Genomic DNA, 18154 nt, shown 5'->3' with positions numbered 1-18154 from the left:
TTGTGGTGGGTCTGTTTCAGTTTTGCCTTTAATGCAAGATGAATCCCTTCATCCTGGGTATAGCCTTTTCTGCTAAGGTGTGGCTTTGCAGGAGTTTCAAGGAAAAGCCCTGCGTGTTTCTACTGCCTTTCCAAGTTGATGGGACTCAGACTCCAAATTCTGTCTTCCCTGTGGTGGCAGCTGAGATATCTGTTGAGCTTTTCCAGCCTTCCCACTGTTGCTTACCTGGGCCCCTTGGATTCTCCCCTACGTGGATGCATTTCAAGGTCAGCTAAGGACTTGAGTGAAGGTTATATACAAATTTTAGGGGTCCTCCTTTATGTTTCCTTTCTGAAATTTCCCCCTTACTATTGCTACTCTGGCAGCCCCAGGGTTCATCTTTTAATTCAGTGAGTGTGGCTTTCCACTTGTGTTCAAACCTCCATGTGGACTGGGGAAAACCCTCAGAAGAAAAGCCAAATAAAAGCAGTTCTCATGCACTACAGTTTCAATTGTCTAATTCCCTCCCGTTTCTGCCTTTTGATTTTTTTCAGTGCCTTCAAATGCTTATTCTTTATCTTTTGTCCATTTTTATCACTGTTTTCTCATACAAGCTATTCTCCACTAGTTGGGTTGAGATTTTTAACTGAGAAGAAATCAGATCAAAAATTCCTTTTAAAAAAATCAAGATATGCCTCCTTTTATGCTACCAGTAAGAAATAACAGAGCCTTGAGCAGCAATGGATTTATTAAACCCCAACAATTATAGTGGAGAATGAATCTGAAAGAACTGAATTCCCAGAGAGAGAGTCATCTGGCAGATTTGTACATAAAATCTGACCAAGGCCAGGAAAGAAAGGGAGTGTCACAGATAGGTGAGAAGAAAGGTGGGTGCTACCATTTCCACAGGTGTTCAAATCAGACACCTGGAATGCAGCCTTCATTCTTTTCCCTCTTCCTTTCTGCTGCCACTCACTCCTCTCTCTAAAATATGTCTCAAAGGTTGAGCAGCATTGCCTACCACTTTTTCCAATGTCCATTATTTTCTGTCTTGAGATTCTTTTTTCTTTCTCTGTATTACTTCACATTTGGCAGTTACTTACTTATGTTTTCTCATCCTTATTGTCTGCTCCCTCCTCCAGTCAGACTCTAAGCTTAAGAGGGAGACTCTTTTTCACTTATCTCAATATACCAAGTGCTTTTCACAATACCTGTCATATAGTAAATACTCTGTAAACGTGTTGGATAAATTCATGTCAGGTGAGGGAGAGGGTCTGCTGAGTCCTTTCAGGCAGGGTTTGTGTTTGCTTGAGCTTGGCGCTGACCAGAACTGCCCAGCTGATTTGGAAAGAAGAGAGAAATGGGAGGTTTGAGGAGGGAAAGATGTGAAATATCCACTACACCAATGAGGCAGAATAATAAACTTGTCTACTGATGTGTACCATACAAAGTTGAGGCTGGTAATGGTATTTTTATGGTGACACCAACCTGTGTAGCTAATGATTTCCTTCAGGAACACAGCAGGGTGTGTGTAGGGACAACTGAAGAGTTGGGTTCATCCAGACTGAGATCTTGCTAGGTTAGCAAACGATTGCTTGCAGGACAAATCTAGCATGGCTTGTTTTTATACAGGCTGCAAACTAAAAACCGTCTTAACATTTTTAAAGTATTGTAGAAAAAAAACAAAAAACTATACAACAGAGACTGCATATGGCCCATAAAGCCTAAAATATTTACTATCTGGCCCCTTACAGGGAAAGATTGCCAACCCCTGAACTAGGTAAATGAAGAGAGATAGAAAGGCAAGCAAACTGCAGGGTATTGCAAGGAAGTGATTTAAACACAATCCAGAAAATCATCGCTGGGCATGAAGGAAAGTGACTGACAGAGCAAGGTCAAAAGACTGTCTTCCTAGTCCTGTCTCCTGTCTGAATCATATTAGATATCCTTGGATGCAGCCTAACCTGCTCCACCCAGAGCAACATTTCCTGATGCAATCATCACATGGAGATAACAGTGAGGTACTCCTAAGAATTTAAAAATAATCAGAAATTGACACAGCACTGGAAATCGACTATAACTCAATAAAAAAATAAATACAATAAAAATAAAGATTAACCTCTTGGAGAAACTGCTTCTGCCCTACCGTGTGCAGGACACTGCATTCGGCACAGGAGATACAAGACAAAATTAGAGGCAAAGAAAGCATATGGAACTAGAGGGAACACTTCGGGTCTCTTTTGAAAGCTACTCTTCCTTTGTCAGCCTCCTTACAGTTTGTAGTCCCTAGAATTCTCACTACGTCTGCTTCTCTTCTTGCTGGACCTCCCCTCTTCGCGAGATCTCATCCCTTCCCGCAGCTTCATTACTACTCTATTCCCAGTGACTCTTCAATCATCTCTCTAGCTCCAACTGCTCCTCCAAGGTGCACACTCGTATCTCCAGCTACCCCGTGGAAATCATCATCTGCACGGGCATCCTCTATTCCAGGCTGTATAGAGACTTTTCTGAGGTGATGCAAATGCTCTCTACCTGTACAGGCCAATATGGAAGCCTCATGTGGCTATTAAACATAAAAACAATTGAAAAGTCCCAAGTTCCTCGGTTTTACTAGACACATATCAAGCGCTTGCTACCTACGTGTGGCCAGTAGCTATGATAACTAACACAGCTCTAGGCAACTCGGCCTCAAACTCATTTTCCTCCCCAACAATCCCTATTCCTGTACTTCCTACCTTGAATATTGTCACCATGTATCTCTCACAAGAAAAAAAGAGTCTGATCCTACGAGACATCTCCCTGTCCGTCACAGCCCAACCCCACAGAAGGCACACCGCCCAGTGCTCCGGCAAACATCGCAGTTGCAGCTCCTACTGGGATGAATTTAGATTCAGACCTTGGCCTAAGTTAAATTCCATTTTCCTTGCCTCTTGCTTTTCTCAGGCACAGACCCAGTGGTTATTTTATCATCCCCCAATATCCTCGGAAGTAAAGTAGGAAAGAATTTACTAATTTTCATACTGTAACAACCATCTTACTGTACTTTTTAAATGGCCATATCCCACTTACTGTCTTCCAGCACCTAAGAGATTCAGGTATTGACTGAAAACTCAGAATGAGGAATTAATCCATTATTTACCAAGCTGTGGCTATCTTCTGTGCATGAGCCGGCTGCCGTGGCAGAACACAAGTGCAGTTTAAAGGACAAAGTATAATACCACTTTCTTCTCCATCCTAAATCTCTGTCCGTCACCGAGTGTTCTTCCATGTAGAGCAACCTAGTAGATCATTATCCTCAATTCCAGTCACCGTCGCCTCCACCCCTTTTGGTTCCTTCCCATCATGGCTGGAACTAGGTGTTCTCTAAAATATTCCTGCAGTCTTCTTACTCCTACCCCCACTGTACCTCCTTGATCCTCACTGGAAAACACATCCTTTGATATCTCACTGTTTTCTTAAGTCAACTCAGAGCTTCACTTCCTTCCCTACGCAGCCCAGATATCAGAATGCATCAATTTAACTACACTCTCTATTCCTGTATTTCATGCCTTGAAATACTCACCAGTACCAGTACCTCCCTCAACTCCCTTGCCTCCTTTACTGCTCACATTCAGCAATACTTCAATGATAAATAAATCCATCCATTATTCATTCACTGTATAAATACTGAGTCCATACTAGATGTCCGAAGTTAGTTTCTGTTTCACTTCCATATTGTTGAATGCTACCAGGGCAAAATCACAAAACTCAGGGTCTGAGAGATATGCCATTATCTCGGGTGAGGCCTCAACACTCATCAGCAATTCTTAGCTAAGCCTCTCTCCATGCCCCTAAGGAGCATTTTTCCACTCCTCTCCTCAAACCCGATCCTACTCATGATTCCTCTTTCTCAGAAGATGGCATTGCTTCCCACTTTATGAAGAGAGAAGCTTTAGAGCATGAACCACCTTAGCTTAACTATCTACCCACCAGCGTCTCTGTGCTTTTTCACTCCTGCCATTCTGGAGTAAGATTTGCCTCTGCTTCTCTCCTCACTCACTCACGTACCTGTGCTCTGGGTCCCCTCTCCATTTTGCTACAACAGTTATCACTCTCCTTTATTTTCAATGTTTTCTATTCCAGGGGCTCCTTCCCAAAAATCTTCTCTCCCTCCCATCCTAAATTTAAAAAAAAAAGCAAACTCTCCTTTGATTTTATGCCCTCACAAGCTTGCCTCTGAGCTTGGAACCAAGAATAGTTAACTGTATCTCAGACAAGGTCCTCATGTCCAACAGCCCCAGCCTTATAAATTGTCTAGTGGCTTCGGTTCTAGCACAAAAGTGGCTTTATAATTGTCAGCACATGCTTGCCTTTGTGATTTTTCCCCCTTTTGCTGGGTGTACAAGGCTGATAACTCACTCTGACACATTCTCACACACAGGCAACCTTGCAGGCCTGCAGAGACACTTTTGTCTTGAAATTATTTCAAAGTTACAGAAAAATCACAAAGAGTACAAAGAATTCCTGTCTTTTTACCTGTGTTCACCACTTTTTAACATTTTGTCACAATTTATCATTACTTCTACATACATACACCTACATACATATTTTTTCTGAACCATTTGAGAGTAGGTTACATAATGATTATGATTGTTTCCCACAAGGGTTTTTCCTAGAGGCACCAATCACCAGATGTCTATACAAATTCTGGTCTCAGTGACATCCACATCTCCAAATCCTAACAATGTAATGTTACCATTTTGAAGGCACATAGGTCTGAGCTTAAATGTCAGAAATGGTCCCATGCTCTGAATCTTGATGAAATCTGGTCTGTGGGGAGGAACCCCTCTCCCTCTATTGCTCATCATCCTCTGCCCCCACTGGTGGGGACAATGGGGCTGGCAACAACCCTACACAGCTTGCATGTGGCTTCCAGCACCCCAAAGCACGTTCTGAAATGTCTTTCAAGCTCAGAGATGCACTACTGGCTGGTTCAGGTGTCCACAGCTTACTCCAGAGGGCCTGCAATTGTTCACCATGATGGGCCATCAGCTGACCTTGCATAAACCCTTGCCTGCTTGGACATACTGCGCATGGTTACTACACCTCCTCCAAGAGCCGAAGCCGAACTTGACTACTTAGACTAGGAAGTAATAATAACAAGTTTTCCTGTTGTGAATCTGAGCAATAATGAATGAGCAAGGGCAAATGACTGGTTGCATTTCTTTTACACAAGTAAGTCACAAAAACATTGAAAACCTGAGGTAAAATAGAATGTTTTACGAAAAGCAAATTCGGATGAACAAGCTAAAAGAGCACAGCATTAGGCTAAAAGTTTAGAGTGGAGTTCCGTGAAAGCAGAAACAGGTATTAGGCAAATTTTGTAATCTCTAGCACCTATTCACTCATGTGATAAGCATATCTTATGTGAAAGAAAAGAGAGAAGGGATATAGCTGTACACTGACAGTTGCCAAAGAGCTTTAAGACGGGTGAGAGAAGACATCTAGTAATCAAATGCAACCTGTGATGCATGCACTAAAGAAGCCCAGGGCTGCTAAGAGAACAAGGCACTGACGGGAAGTAACGGAGTGGAGGGGCACACCTTAACAGAAACCCAGTTCATCCAGGATGGAATTCAATTTCCAGCAAGAGGAAAATACTCCATATGAAGGCTCCAAATTCATAGGGAGCAGTACTTCCACAGACCTGAAACAGCTAGTGTGGCCAGAGCACAAATGAAGTGAGAGAAAAGCTAAAGATAGACTGAAGTCTGACTGGGCAGAGATTTGTAATCCATATTATGTCGGATTTTTGTTTCCTTTTAATAAATATCCTAAGAATAATAGGAAGCTACTGAAATATCTTAAGTAGAATAAAATGAAAAGAAAAAGTTTGTAAAGATCTTTTGAATGCTACATCAAGAACGGATGGAGGCAAACAGTGGATGCAAGCAGACGTACTGTGGCAGTACAGGTGAGAGATCATGGCTGCCCAGACTGGACATAAGAAATCTTAGATAAGATTATACTGTAAAGCACAGGGAACTATATTCAATATCTTATAGTAACTTATGGTGAGAAAGAATATGAAAATGAATGTATGTGTTCATGTATGACAAGCATTATGCTGTACACTGGAAACTGGCACAACATTGTAAACTGACTATACTTCAATAAATACCTATATATACACTTAACAAAAATAAAAATATTAGACAAACATTTGGTGATTGGATGAGGGGGCTGACGGAGAAAGAATCAAAAGACTTGGAAATTTTTGGCCTGAACACCTAAGAGGATGATGTGATGGTGCCACATATTAAGGTAGGTTTTCACTTGTGTTAAACTGAAAACATTAAGATGGGTTTTCACTAAGACATCATGCAAAAGCAGAATGTGGAAAAAAATAGCATTCTTATGTTTCAAAACTGAAGGAAAACCACAGTCATTTCATAATTTTCAAAGTATATTCCTTGATCAACCACAGCCTTGCCACAATTTCTCAAGGCCCGAGCTTACTAAAAATTGTCAATGTCAACTTTAGATTCCTGTCATTTTAAACCAGTTTCCTACTGCTATTAGGATAAACACAAACTCTAAGAATGGCCTAGAAACCTTGGTCCCACACCCTCTGCCCTTTGGCTAAGCCTGCCTTCTTTCATTTCTTGGAATATGTCAGGCTGCCCTTGCCTTTGGGTCTCTGCACATCTCCTTTGGTGACAACATCTATTCCTAGCTAGTATCTACTTTTCTCTGGATTTCAGTTCAACCATCACTTCCACCTGAGATTAAGTCCCCACTGTATGCTCTTACAGAAAATAAACACTTCCTCTCCAGAGAATTTAGTTTGTAAAGTTTATGTATATATACACACACACATACCCCATGAGAACAGGGAGCGTATCTGCTTTGTCCTATAACTGAATCCCTAAAAACCTACAGAACCTGCCAGGCATGAGGCATTCCAATTTCTGCTGAACAATCAACGAACATGGTAGCAAGGCAAACTGATGGCTAAATTCATATCTAATTCAAGTTGTGCTGTTCACTGGCAATCTTCTATCAGGCTATACAGATGTACAGCACTTTTTACCATCTCTGAAACAGCACAGAAACATAAACAAACATAGCCACTTTGTGTAAAAGAACAACTAACGTAACGTAAGCCTAGCAAGAGTTTCTTGTTTTTAGTAAGCTAAATGCTACATAATTGCATTCTGCTGAAGACAGAAAGCATATAAGATACTTTGTAATCAGATTAAAGAACTAAAGTGATCATTAAAACTGTGAGGTTTAATGCAGCTCACCTGAAATTCAGTATTTATTACACAAGAATATCCTGAACTACTTCACAAGATTTTAGCTCCACTAAAAAACTCGATTTAAAGAAAAATCAATACTGCATAGGAAAATTTCTGGATTGTTTTAAAGTGTTACTGTTTTATTTTTTCTTTTCTTGAATACACATTTGCTTTATTGGCAGTCCAGATAAACAAGTATATAAAGGAAATATTTAAATTTTTCTTTTGGTAGATGTCAAGATAAGCTGTGCAGATTAAAATGCCTCAATTTAACCTGAAGAAATGGTTTTGAATCATACAAATTTTTAAGAAGAAAAATAAAGACTGTCCAAAGGGATTCTCCTAGCTTATAACACATTTCCAGAATAACTCTCAAAAAAAAAAAAAATTCAAAAATACTCATTGACTACTTTAAAAATATGTCAATACCATATGGCTTTATGAAATAACTTCTAAAATTTATAGTTTTTATTTAAAAAGGATCCCACATTTTAAATAAACTGCTAGCAATATCATTTTCTTCACTTAAAAGTGCATATCTCTGAGGGTGGGAATACATACTTCTGAACAAATAATGATTTTTACAAATTTTTAACACACACAAAAAAATTACTTAAAATATTTTTAGGGGAGAAAGAGTTTAAGAGTTTTCACCAAGTCATCTTTAAATAGACTGCAGTAGATGACACTGTTTTTTTTTTTTTTTTTTTTTCCTTTGTATATCATCAGAATTCTCAATGAGATGCTTTGGCAGTTTTAAGACATATCATGGTCTCTACCAAGAGACACTGACATTAAAGATGTCCGTGGAGATGGCAAGTGTCTTGATGGCTCAGTTTGAATAGACACATCACTGGACTGGTTCTCCAAATCAGAGGCAAAGGCGCTCTCTTCTCTTACATCAAGAGTTTGTTCAATTGAAGCTGTCTGGGGTAGAATATTATCTACAGTTTTGTTGGCATTATTCAAGTTGTTAAGTGTGTTAATATCACACTCCTTGCCCAGGACACCAAATTCATCTTCTATTGTAACTATATCTTTAGTTTCAAATGGTTCCAAAGAAGAAGCCACAAATTCATTTTGTAGAGGGTCTTGAGGACCCCTAAGGTCACATCCTGTATCCACCTTTACTTCAGAATCCTTATCACTGTCACTGTCAATGGTAATCACAACTGGGGAACGAGAAGCACTATCACCATGGTGTTTCTTGTGCTTCTTCTTATGTTTCTTCTTTTTCTTTTTATGATGTCTAGCTGTATCGGTAGCTTTCCCTTCAAAAACTATCTCTACACTTAGGCTCCGGGTCCTCCTCTTTCTCCTCTTGCGTTTTGTCTCTCTGTCTGATGATCGGCTGTCTGAAAAGCTATCACTCTCATTTTTGCAGTTTCCATCCAATTTTGATGAAGATTTTTGGTAATGACTTTCCTTCACTTTAGAAGCAAACTCACGAGATGGTTGAGCCACTTCGTTCATACCCTCCAAATGCCGAGTTTTGTATTTTCGCTTTCCGCCAGGTTTTTCATTCCTCACCCGGTCAAGGCCTGTAGATGCAGTCTTTGATCGAGTACTAGACAGGCTCCTTGATCGATGCCTTTCATAGTAGTAATATTTCCTTTCACTGTGATTATTTCTTTTCCTAGCATTTGTTCTTTCAGAAAAGGACTGAATTCTACATTCTGGACTTGAAGATTGTCTGGAATAATGAGCTCTGGACAGAGTCCTCCTCCTGTAAGATGACTCGTAGCTATCCCTGTCCTTGTTTCTGCTATAGTAAGTATACTCCCACTTGTATCTGCTTCCATAATTATTTCTTAAATAGTAACGATCTCTATTTCTGCTCCGTGATCTTATTTTACCACGATCACTGCTACGAGATCTTGACCTGCTTGTGCTTTCACTACTTAGAGACAGAGTCTGGCTTTTTCTTGACCAACTGCTATCTCTAGTTCTTGACCTCTTTTTGTCTCTTCTACCTCTAGGTCTGCTACTCTCCCTGCTTCTGGATCGTTTGCTCTTCATTCTTTTCTTCCCATGATGTTTTCTACGACTCTTCTGATCATGCCCACTCCTGCTCTGGGAACGTGAATCGGAACTTCTGGATCTTGCCCTCCTCTTGTGTCTGCGGGTGTGTGGGGAATACACTCTGTCTCCTCTGATGGATGAGCTCAGATCTCTGGGAGAGGACAAAGATGTAGATCGTTTCTCTTCTTTCTTCGATCTGATTCTTGTACCAGAATCACAATGCCCTTTATTTACTAGTTCGTCCTTTCCAAGCACAGAGTGTGGGGATGAACATCTACTGACATCACTATCACCAGAACTGTAAGACTGCTCTTGCTCTTGTGTCTTCACTGTCTCCATTTTTTCATAAGATCCTAACTCCTCAGAATCAGAGGACAGTTCAACAAGTTCTGGGGTCCTCTCAGCTAGTGGTTTAACAAACCCAACAATGACACAGTTATCTGAAGAAGAATCACTGTCATTATTTAGGTCCTCATTGGTCTGTACTCCTTGCATCTGAGTGGCTCTTCCTGTTACAAGTTCCTCATCTGAACTGTCAGATGTATTTAAAAGGGAAGACATGGCAGCATGTACCTGCTCTGAGCTTGAATAAGATGGTCCTGGAGTTTCATCATCCCATGGTGCCTGACTAACAGTGGCTATGTTAATATCCAGTTCTTGGGTCTCAGCTTCATCTGGAGATATTGTTATGACTGAAGAATCAGAATGGCTGCCTTCTTCATATGAAGGAGCAGGGCAGTCATAATTAGCATGCTGATCAAAGGCTGCCATATTAAACGGAGATCGAGCAAAACTGATAAATTCATGTATAAAATGCTCAGTCCGATTAAGTAAAAATGGCCTTAAATCAGACACAAATGCCTGACTTTCCAAGTCGTAGCGAGTAACATTGCTCATGATGATGTGCTGGACAATATTCACTAGAGATCCATGAGCTCCAAACAGAACTGTGAGTTCACGTTTTAACCAGGGCACCAATCTATGAAGGCAAGCCGGATTTCTACGGAAAAATTCAGCAGAAATATCCCTGTAGCGTCCGCCATCTTCAATATTTCTAACTCGAGCACCAGCACGATAGAGAGTTCGCCTGAAGTTAATAATATCCTGTTCTTGAATTTTCCGCAAAGATCTTTCATCTGCAGTAGCTGGCCTCCTTACCGCAATCTGTCTCATGAAAGGAGGAATTTCACCATCTCTAGGTCTTCCTGAAATGCTTAACCCTTCAAACAGTACTCCACTATCTGGTGGAGTTGTTGTTCTTCTATTCATGGCACTACTAGGTGAATAAACAGAAGCACTTCGTTCCCTTGTCATGGTTGTCCGATAGCGGAACCGGCGAACATCAGGGGTAGCAAAAGAACCATTATACGAAGGCCTTAGGACGTACTCCTTGAAGTCGTCTTCTGCCCTCACAGAATGGAAAATAGAATCAAAGGGCTGTTTACACAGTGGACACTCAGCTTTGTTTTTTGACCACTCCTGTACACAGCGAAAACAGAACTTATGTAAACAGCGATCTAAGTAAGACACATTATCAAATCTATCCAAGCATATAGGACACTTAGAATCAGGAGATGCATCAGCTGGTACTGTCTGCTGCAATTTGCTAGTGCCAGCTTTAGGTGAAAAGTTGTCCATTTTAAATTCCTTAGCGGCTGAAGCCATTATCTGCAAAAGGGAAAAAAATACATCAGTAACCTGATAAAGGAGGAATGACTAAATCTGGAAGAAAAAAAAAGCAAATAATGACTGTGAAACATACTGGTGAAAACAGCGGAGTAGCTCATTGTCTCTGTAACATAAAGGGGCAGTGCAGCAGCTATGCTACAGAACTTTAATATAGCACTTAAAGCACAAGCTCTGAAGTCAGATTTCCAGGGTTTGAATCCTCAATTCCACACTAGCAGTGTGACTGTGAACTGGGTACTAGTTACTATCCTTATGCTTCAATTTCATCTGTAGATCACTGATAACAGAACCTGCCTCACAGGATTTGTGAAGATGTCAAAAAAAGAAAAAAAAAAGCTTAGAAAAAGTGCCTGGTACATAGTAAGCTCTCAAATATTACGTAATATTCTATTATTCTTTCAAAAAATAATTTGAGAAACATCTGACACATACAAAAAAGTAGAAAAGAAAATATACCAAGTACCCTTGTATCCACTACTCAGATTTAACAACTAACATTTTCTCATGGTTATTCCAGATCTTTTTAAATGCCCCTTTAATGTTCCCCTTTCATCCCTCTCTAGAAAACAAAACAAAAATATCACAGTCCTCAGTTGGGGTTATTTCTACGGATGGTTTTACATCTTTCATACATATGTCCCAAACAGTATGGACTACTGACTTGTTTTATTCGTTCTAAGTATCATGTATGTAACTTTAAAACCAATTCTATGCCTTTTAGTGGAAGATTCTTTGACACACAAAAAAATGATCTTTTAGTTAAGATTAAATGAAATAAAATCTAAAAGTACTCAAGGGCAGTGCCTGGCTTACAGCAACTGCTGAGTCAAATGTTAGTTGCTATTATTATTACTATACTACTATTATTACTACATTCCTGTTACTACACTATTATATGCAGTTCATCAGACTCCTTTTAGCATCCCTGAGCAGCTTTTCTTCTCCTTTTTTATTCAATCCAGTCAGCCACAAAGTATCTACAAATCATGCTTTCAGTCCCTTTCCCTTACCTTTTCCCACAAGGATCACTAGAATCTTAAAAGATTATTTTTTATTCTTTACATTTATGTTCATATTGGCCCGTAACTTACAAAATGAATTTGCCAGAGCTGAAATCTAGTATGCATTATTACATTTTGGCCTTGTTATCTTATAAAATTCCTCTTTAGCTGACTTCTTCACTAATCAGTTTATATATATATTAAATATTAGTTTCTTCCTTTATGTTTTCCTGGGCCTATTATTCATCTTTCTCCACCTCCTCTATCACTGAAAGTCCCATCACTAGTCAACTGCTGTCTAGTCAAATAATAGAACTGTAATTTCCTAAACAAGAGACTCACTGGCCATACCAAGCTCTAACAAAAACAAATAAAACTAACAAATAAAACTCACAACAAAAATTCATGACTGTGAAATATAAATATTTCATTACAGATTTCAAATTAAACTTGCTCATCTAGGGCATCTTAGCTTTCTCAGAGCTGAACAAGTTTCTTCAAAGGTCCAACACTTCTAGGCCTGTTTTCCAGAATGGAAATATAAAAATTACCACTGTCCTTAAATAGAATAAACTTATACTAATACTAATTGCATTTCTGCTAATATATTTAAACTTTGAAACCTTAATATTGCATAAATTTCTCAGCATTTCCCCCTACTTCTAATATTTTTAAATTCTCTATAGAAAAAAAAAAAACCCTAAAAGTAAAAACCCCTAGGATAAGAGATAGTGCGTATGCATTAGGGGGAGGAGTGAAGAGTGGAGAGGGCACTAGAGAGGTTATCAGATCTGGACCCAACACCAGGTTTCATCTGAAACTAACTCTGTGAAGTGGAGAAATCCATATTAACTCTGGATTTCAGTTCACTCTTCTATATAAGAAAGGGATTACTAGACTTTAAAAAAGACTGATGAATTTCAAGATGATACATTTTATCTTAATTTGCTTCTTTAGAATAGAGAATTCTAGTGTTTACTAAACATTTCCAGTTTACATAAAAATCACAACCCAGAATGAATTTATTAAAGAAACGATTTAGTAGTAAATTGGAAGTTTAAACTAAAAATAAAATCTCAACTAATTACAATTTTTTAAAAATGGAATCTTAGTCGTCTGACTTCCTAGTGTTAGAAGCCTGTTATAAGCACTTTGACAGCTCAAGTCTAAAGAATGACAAGTGATGCCATCTATAGTAGACCAAAAGAACAAGTTAATTTATTAGTTCTGTTTTGTATTGCTACACAGGAATACCTTTAGCTACAAAGAATAGTATTCTTCAGAAACATCAATGGCAATGAATGTAAATCATTAAATAAGAGATTTACTCTTTCAAAATCATCACTAAATTCTAAAATTAAAATGTGCTAAATCAAATGAAGTAGAACTACCATATGATCCAGCAATTCCACACCTATCTAAACAAGAGAAACAAAAACATGCCCACACATAAACTTGTAAGTGAACACTCACAGCAGCATTCGTCATAATAGCTTAAAAGTGGAAATAACCCAAATGTCCATCAACTGATGAACGTGGTATATCCATACAGTGGAATATTTGGCAATTAAACAGAACAAAGTACTGATGCATGCTACAACGGGAACGAACCTTGTCATTCCACTAAATGAAAAAGGCAATCACAAAAGGCCACATGTATGCCATTTTATATGAAATGTACAGAATAGGTAAATCCATAGATAGAAAGTAGATTGGTGGTTGCTGGGGAGGGGAGAGGGATAATAAGGTTACTTCCTAGGATGAGGAAAACATTCAATTAGATTACAGATGCACAACTCTGTAAATATACTAAAACTCATTGTATTACACACTTTAAAGAAGTGAACTTTATAAATGGAATATAAATTATATCTCAACAAAGAAAGTTGTTTCAAAAATACAAATTAAAGCATATAACAGAGATGGAGAGGCGACAGATTTAAGATTTGGAGGTCTGCAGTTCTGGGTGAGGTAGCAAAGGTGGACCTGATGGTAGACTTAGTGCTTCAGGTTCCAGAAGAAGTCTGTGATACATTTCCTCTACCCCTTGCACTCTAGGAATTAGGACTTTAATTTCCTCACAGGAGAGATTAATCAGTTCTGAACCTTTTTCCTTAACTGCCTCCCAAATTTTAAACAAAGTTTACCATCTTTGGGATAAACTGATTAAACAAAACCTTTCCTGCTCCAAATATTCAAATGTGTTGACTTTAACAAAGATAAGAACCCTTTGTATCACATTTTGGGAGAATTTCATATAATCAATAAGCATCCACATCTAGAGAAAATGAATGAGGGGCAGATAAGAGCCAATAAAGAGTCTAAACTAGATCACAGACTGGACATTTAAAAAACTGCACAGTGATATAAACAAAGCAGGAATACTCTGCAAAATCAAATATTTAATAAAGCCAAACTTCCTATAAAAGCTACCTTTTATGGCATTCCTTAAACTATCACTGTATATACAATTTAATCAATGGCTGATTACATCTGAGGGAATGATGTTAAATTTTAATGCAGAGCCAGGGCTGAAAATCAAAACCACTTATAAGTGGTGTGATCTGGAGGAAATTATTTAATTTCTCATAACTTTAAATTTTCTTAATTCTAAAATGGGTTAAGTAACAGTACCCACCTGAAAAAGTGGTTGTGTTTACATACACTCTATGTAAACACTTAGTATAGTGCTTGCTATGCAGTAAAAACTTAATACTGTATGTTATGTGAAAATAAAGTTAATTGTGGTCATTTCCATCACCCATAACTGATTATAAATGCCCAGAAAGATGAGAGTCTAGAACAACTAAAGGATTTTCATATTAGTATCAGTATTGTACTCAATATATCTAAGCGAAGTGGCTAAGAAGGGTTCAGAAGTGGATAAGCTAGCAATACAATTCCCCCAAGTATTAAAAATAATCTGAGCCCTCTCTCTTGTGACCTTGAAGAAATCACTGTATCCCTCTGTGAACTACAATTTAACCACCAATTCAAAAAGATCAAACCGAAGTTACATGACTACTGACCAGATTCTACAAAATTTAATTCCAGATCCAGCAATATTTGCTTGGGAACCATTTCTCTCTAAAGCCACTCATTTCAGATAAGCACGACTGTTTCGGCTGACTGCATAGCTTTCAAAGTCACTGACTAAAAACAAAAAACCCCAGCCCTCACCGATATTAACTAAACTTGTTCCTCTTTTTCAATTTATCTTAAATAATCTTGAAAGTTACCTACCAAAATTCTATTCACTTTTCCTATCAAATCACTATTTGCCTCATCTCAGTCCGGCCCCCTTCCACTCTACCAATCAGCAGCCCACGAGGAAAGCTGCACTGACTTGATGGATGAAGAAATTACAGGCTGGGGAGCCCAGTCCACAGAGTGGAACAGGGCACAGACAACTCCAATAGTCAAGCGATAGTCACTTCGTTTGGTTGAGAACTGCCACCTGCCAGGATCTGAGACAAGTACCGCGTGCATTACATAACTAAAACGAACAAAAATACTGTTACTCCCATTTCACAGACATACTGAGAGAGATTAGGGGAGCCGTCCAAGGTCACATCTGTGACAGTGGCGATGCCACGATTCAGACTCGAACGTTTTGTATTTTAGGCTGGTTCTCCCCTAGAGATCAAGCGCTTTCCAGTACACGGCTGGTCTCGCGCTCTCCAGAGCACTCCTCGGAAACGCAGCCCTCCTCCGCCCACCGGCTCAGATCCACAGGTGCGCGGAAGGAGCGCCAGCTCTCCGGGACCCCCGGCCCGCCGGGTGGCGCCGGCCCCGCAGACCCAGACCGCAGCTCCCTCGCCCCGGGGCCTCGCTGCAGGCGGGAGCTCCGGCTCGCCCAGCCCTTCCGACCCCCGCGCCCCATTGTTCCCAATCTCACTCACCTCGGAGGATGCCGGTGCAGGCCCGGCTGGGGCGCTCGTGGCAAGCTCCCGGCGGCCCAGAAAGCTGGGTCGGTGACGGCAGGACCCGCGAAGACGAACCCGGCGACTTCTCCGCCGGCCCTCAGGAGCGGGAGCAGGGGGCGCTTCACCCTCCTCGCGAGACAGAGGAGACCCCGGCGGCTGCTGCGACCCCTGTGACGTAAAGTTCTCATTACCAATGGCAGCTCGGGGGCGGCGGCAAGAAGCGAAACCCACTCAGCGGCCCCCCGCGCGTCCAAACACAGCCCCCGCCTGCGTGGCGCATGCGCGGTAGAAGACGCCGGCTCGGAGGGCGGGGCCTAGCGCGCTTGGCCCGAGCCCCGCCCCTCCCCCCACGGGCCACCTCCCCCCCTCCCCCGCTTCCCCTCCCGCTCCTGGAGTGGGAGCGCAGGGACCCTCCCGGGCACAAACCACTATCTTACCATCACCCTTGTTACTGTTGATCTCTAGGGGTTACAGGGGCACCGGCTTAATGTTCTCTTCTTCCTAACTTACCCGGAAGACACGCTACCTAGCTTGGTCTCCCTCAAACCTCACCAAACTCTGTGAGAAGTGATTGAAATTCTCTCTGGTCCATAAAGGAACTGAGTTAGACGGAGCTGAAGTAACTTTACCTACGGTTGCACAGTGAGGAAACAACACCGGGATTCGAACGGAATCCCAGGTCAGAGCCCTACAGTCTTCGGAGAGAGAGGGATCTACTCCCGTCCAGGATAAACAGGGATTTTATCTAAGAGAACAGGTCTTGAAAGCTTCCCCCAGATAACGTTTTTCCTCTTCCCCACTCCCTGAAAGCTGGATTGAAACCCTGCTGCGGTGATATCTGAGACGTATAGAGACAGGACGTCTGGAGCCTAACGCGGCCGTTGCCCCATTCTGCCCCTAGGCCTCAAAAGTAATCGTCCCAAACATTCTACAGCTGAACTTGGTATAACGGCCCGCGTGCCAAACGGCGTCCTCTGGCTTAATATTTGACTGTGCTACCGTTCTAAGCTCAATAAACACTTGTTGACTGACTAGCAGGTACATTACACCGGGTAACTCGTGCCTCGCTACTTTTTGTAAGTATCACTGACATCAACAAGCTATTGCGTTCTCAAAGAATTTTGTTTTTTGGAGAAAAGCTCAAGTAACAGGAATTTGCACTATTCGTCCGCTATATAAAACCAAGTGGTATTCTTGTTTATGTCAAAGATGAATACACGAACCTCTACCTATACTGTGGGAACACACCCGGGAGAAAACAATAATTCTTCCAGCGTTAGACGCCGGTGTATTATTTAAAATGTGGATTGTTTTTCCAAATAACTTAAATGCACACGACGGTACCTTATCCCGCAATAATACTGCACTGCAACTGAAAGAAGACCGGTGACGAGTCAAGATTGTCCCCCTAAGCAGCAAAATACCCACTTTTAACATGTATTCTCGTTTCTCTCACCTTCTCCCCGAAAGGCGGGATAGGCCCCCAATCACGTGACCTCGCTCCCAGCTCCGGGCGGAAGAGGCCGGCCCCGCCGGAGGGAAACGCGCCCGGACGCGAGGGGGCGGGCGCTCGCGCCCGGATGAAAGATGGCTGCCGCCGCCGCTGCCGCCGCCGCTCGGCAGCCACCGCCCCGGAGGTTACTCTAGGGCCTGCAGCTTCCGCCTGTGCTCCCGGACCGCCGCCGCTGCCTCCTTACCATGAAGCCAGTGAGTCGCAGCACCCTGGACCGGATTTACTCAGCGGTAGGTCCCGAGCCTGGCGAGGCTCCACGGGGTCGACTCCCGAGGTCCGCGGTGGAAGGCCCTCTAATTTCTTCAGCGCCCAGAAACTCCAAAATCCATTCCTGAATGAAGCATTTCTCTCCCTTACCTCGACTCCGCCTCTTCCTGGAGGACACGCTCTTCCGCTTCTTACGTAAGGGAGGCTTGGTGTACTCGCCTCCGGAACGCCGTTTATCCGAGTTTGTCACTAAAATTCCCACCTTAGCAACGTACGCGGCCACCTGAGAGGGGCGGGGAGGAAGTGCCACTCACAGGTTTTTGCTTTTACTTCTCCTTTTGCATTTCTTAGTTGCTCCTCGCGGTCGTATTGCTCTCCTGGGGCTACGTCATCTATGCATCAACAGTAGCTGCACGACGACAGCTAAAGAAGGAATACCCAGACAAGATCTTCGGGATGAACGAAAACTTGTAATCCCTCTGGATTTAACTCCATGCAAATACAGCCCTTTACCTCATTCTTATCTGACTCGTGTCT

At 41.4% G+C, this 18154-nt stretch overlaps 3 protein-coding genes across 4 annotated transcripts in view; 1 reads left to right on the top strand and 2 right to left on the bottom strand.

The window, feature by feature from the left end:
- RIGI (RNA sensor RIG-I) overlaps nt 1-16012 on the bottom strand; it is a 56125-nt gene extending 40113 nt beyond the window's left edge. The window contains exon 1 of the mRNA XM_074363167.1: nt 15874-16012. The gene's annotated coding sequence lies outside the window, so the exon portion shown is untranslated. The remainder of the gene's footprint in view (nt 1-15873) is intronic.
- TOPORS (TOP1 binding arginine/serine rich protein, E3 ubiquitin ligase) lies at nt 7379-17962 on the bottom strand. Of its 2 annotated transcripts, none has more exons than XM_074363166.1 (3): nt 17595-17962; nt 15874-16065; nt 7379-10949 (listed from the first exon to the last, which is right to left on the bottom strand). In XM_074363166.1, the coding sequence occupies exons 1-3, from the start codon at nt 17595-17597 to the stop codon at nt 8016-8018; spliced, it is 3129 nt and encodes a 1042-aa protein (XP_074219267.1). In that variant the 5' UTR covers nt 17598-17962; the 3' UTR covers nt 7379-8015. The 2 variants fall into 2 exon arrangements, with proteins under 2 accessions (XP_074219267.1, XP_074219266.1); XM_074363165.1 differs by lacking the exon at nt 17595-17962 and adding an exon at nt 17242-17379.
- Nucleotides 17452-18134, top strand: SMIM27 (small integral membrane protein 27). Its single transcript, XM_045504613.2, has 2 exons — nt 17452-17640; nt 17969-18134. The coding sequence occupies exons 1-2, from the start codon at nt 17596-17598 to the stop codon at nt 18089-18091; spliced, it is 168 nt and encodes a 55-aa protein (XP_045360569.1). The 5' UTR covers nt 17452-17595; the 3' UTR covers nt 18092-18134.
- The last annotated feature ends 20 nt before the right edge of the window (nt 18135-18154 follow it).

This window comes from Camelus bactrianus, chromosome 4, assembly GCF_048773025.1.
Source record: "Camelus bactrianus isolate YW-2024 breed Bactrian camel chromosome 4, ASM4877302v1, whole genome shotgun sequence".
NCBI classification, from domain to species: domain Eukaryota; kingdom Metazoa; phylum Chordata; class Mammalia; order Artiodactyla; family Camelidae; genus Camelus; species Camelus bactrianus.
This window is presented reverse-complemented; position numbering and strand designations above follow the sequence as displayed.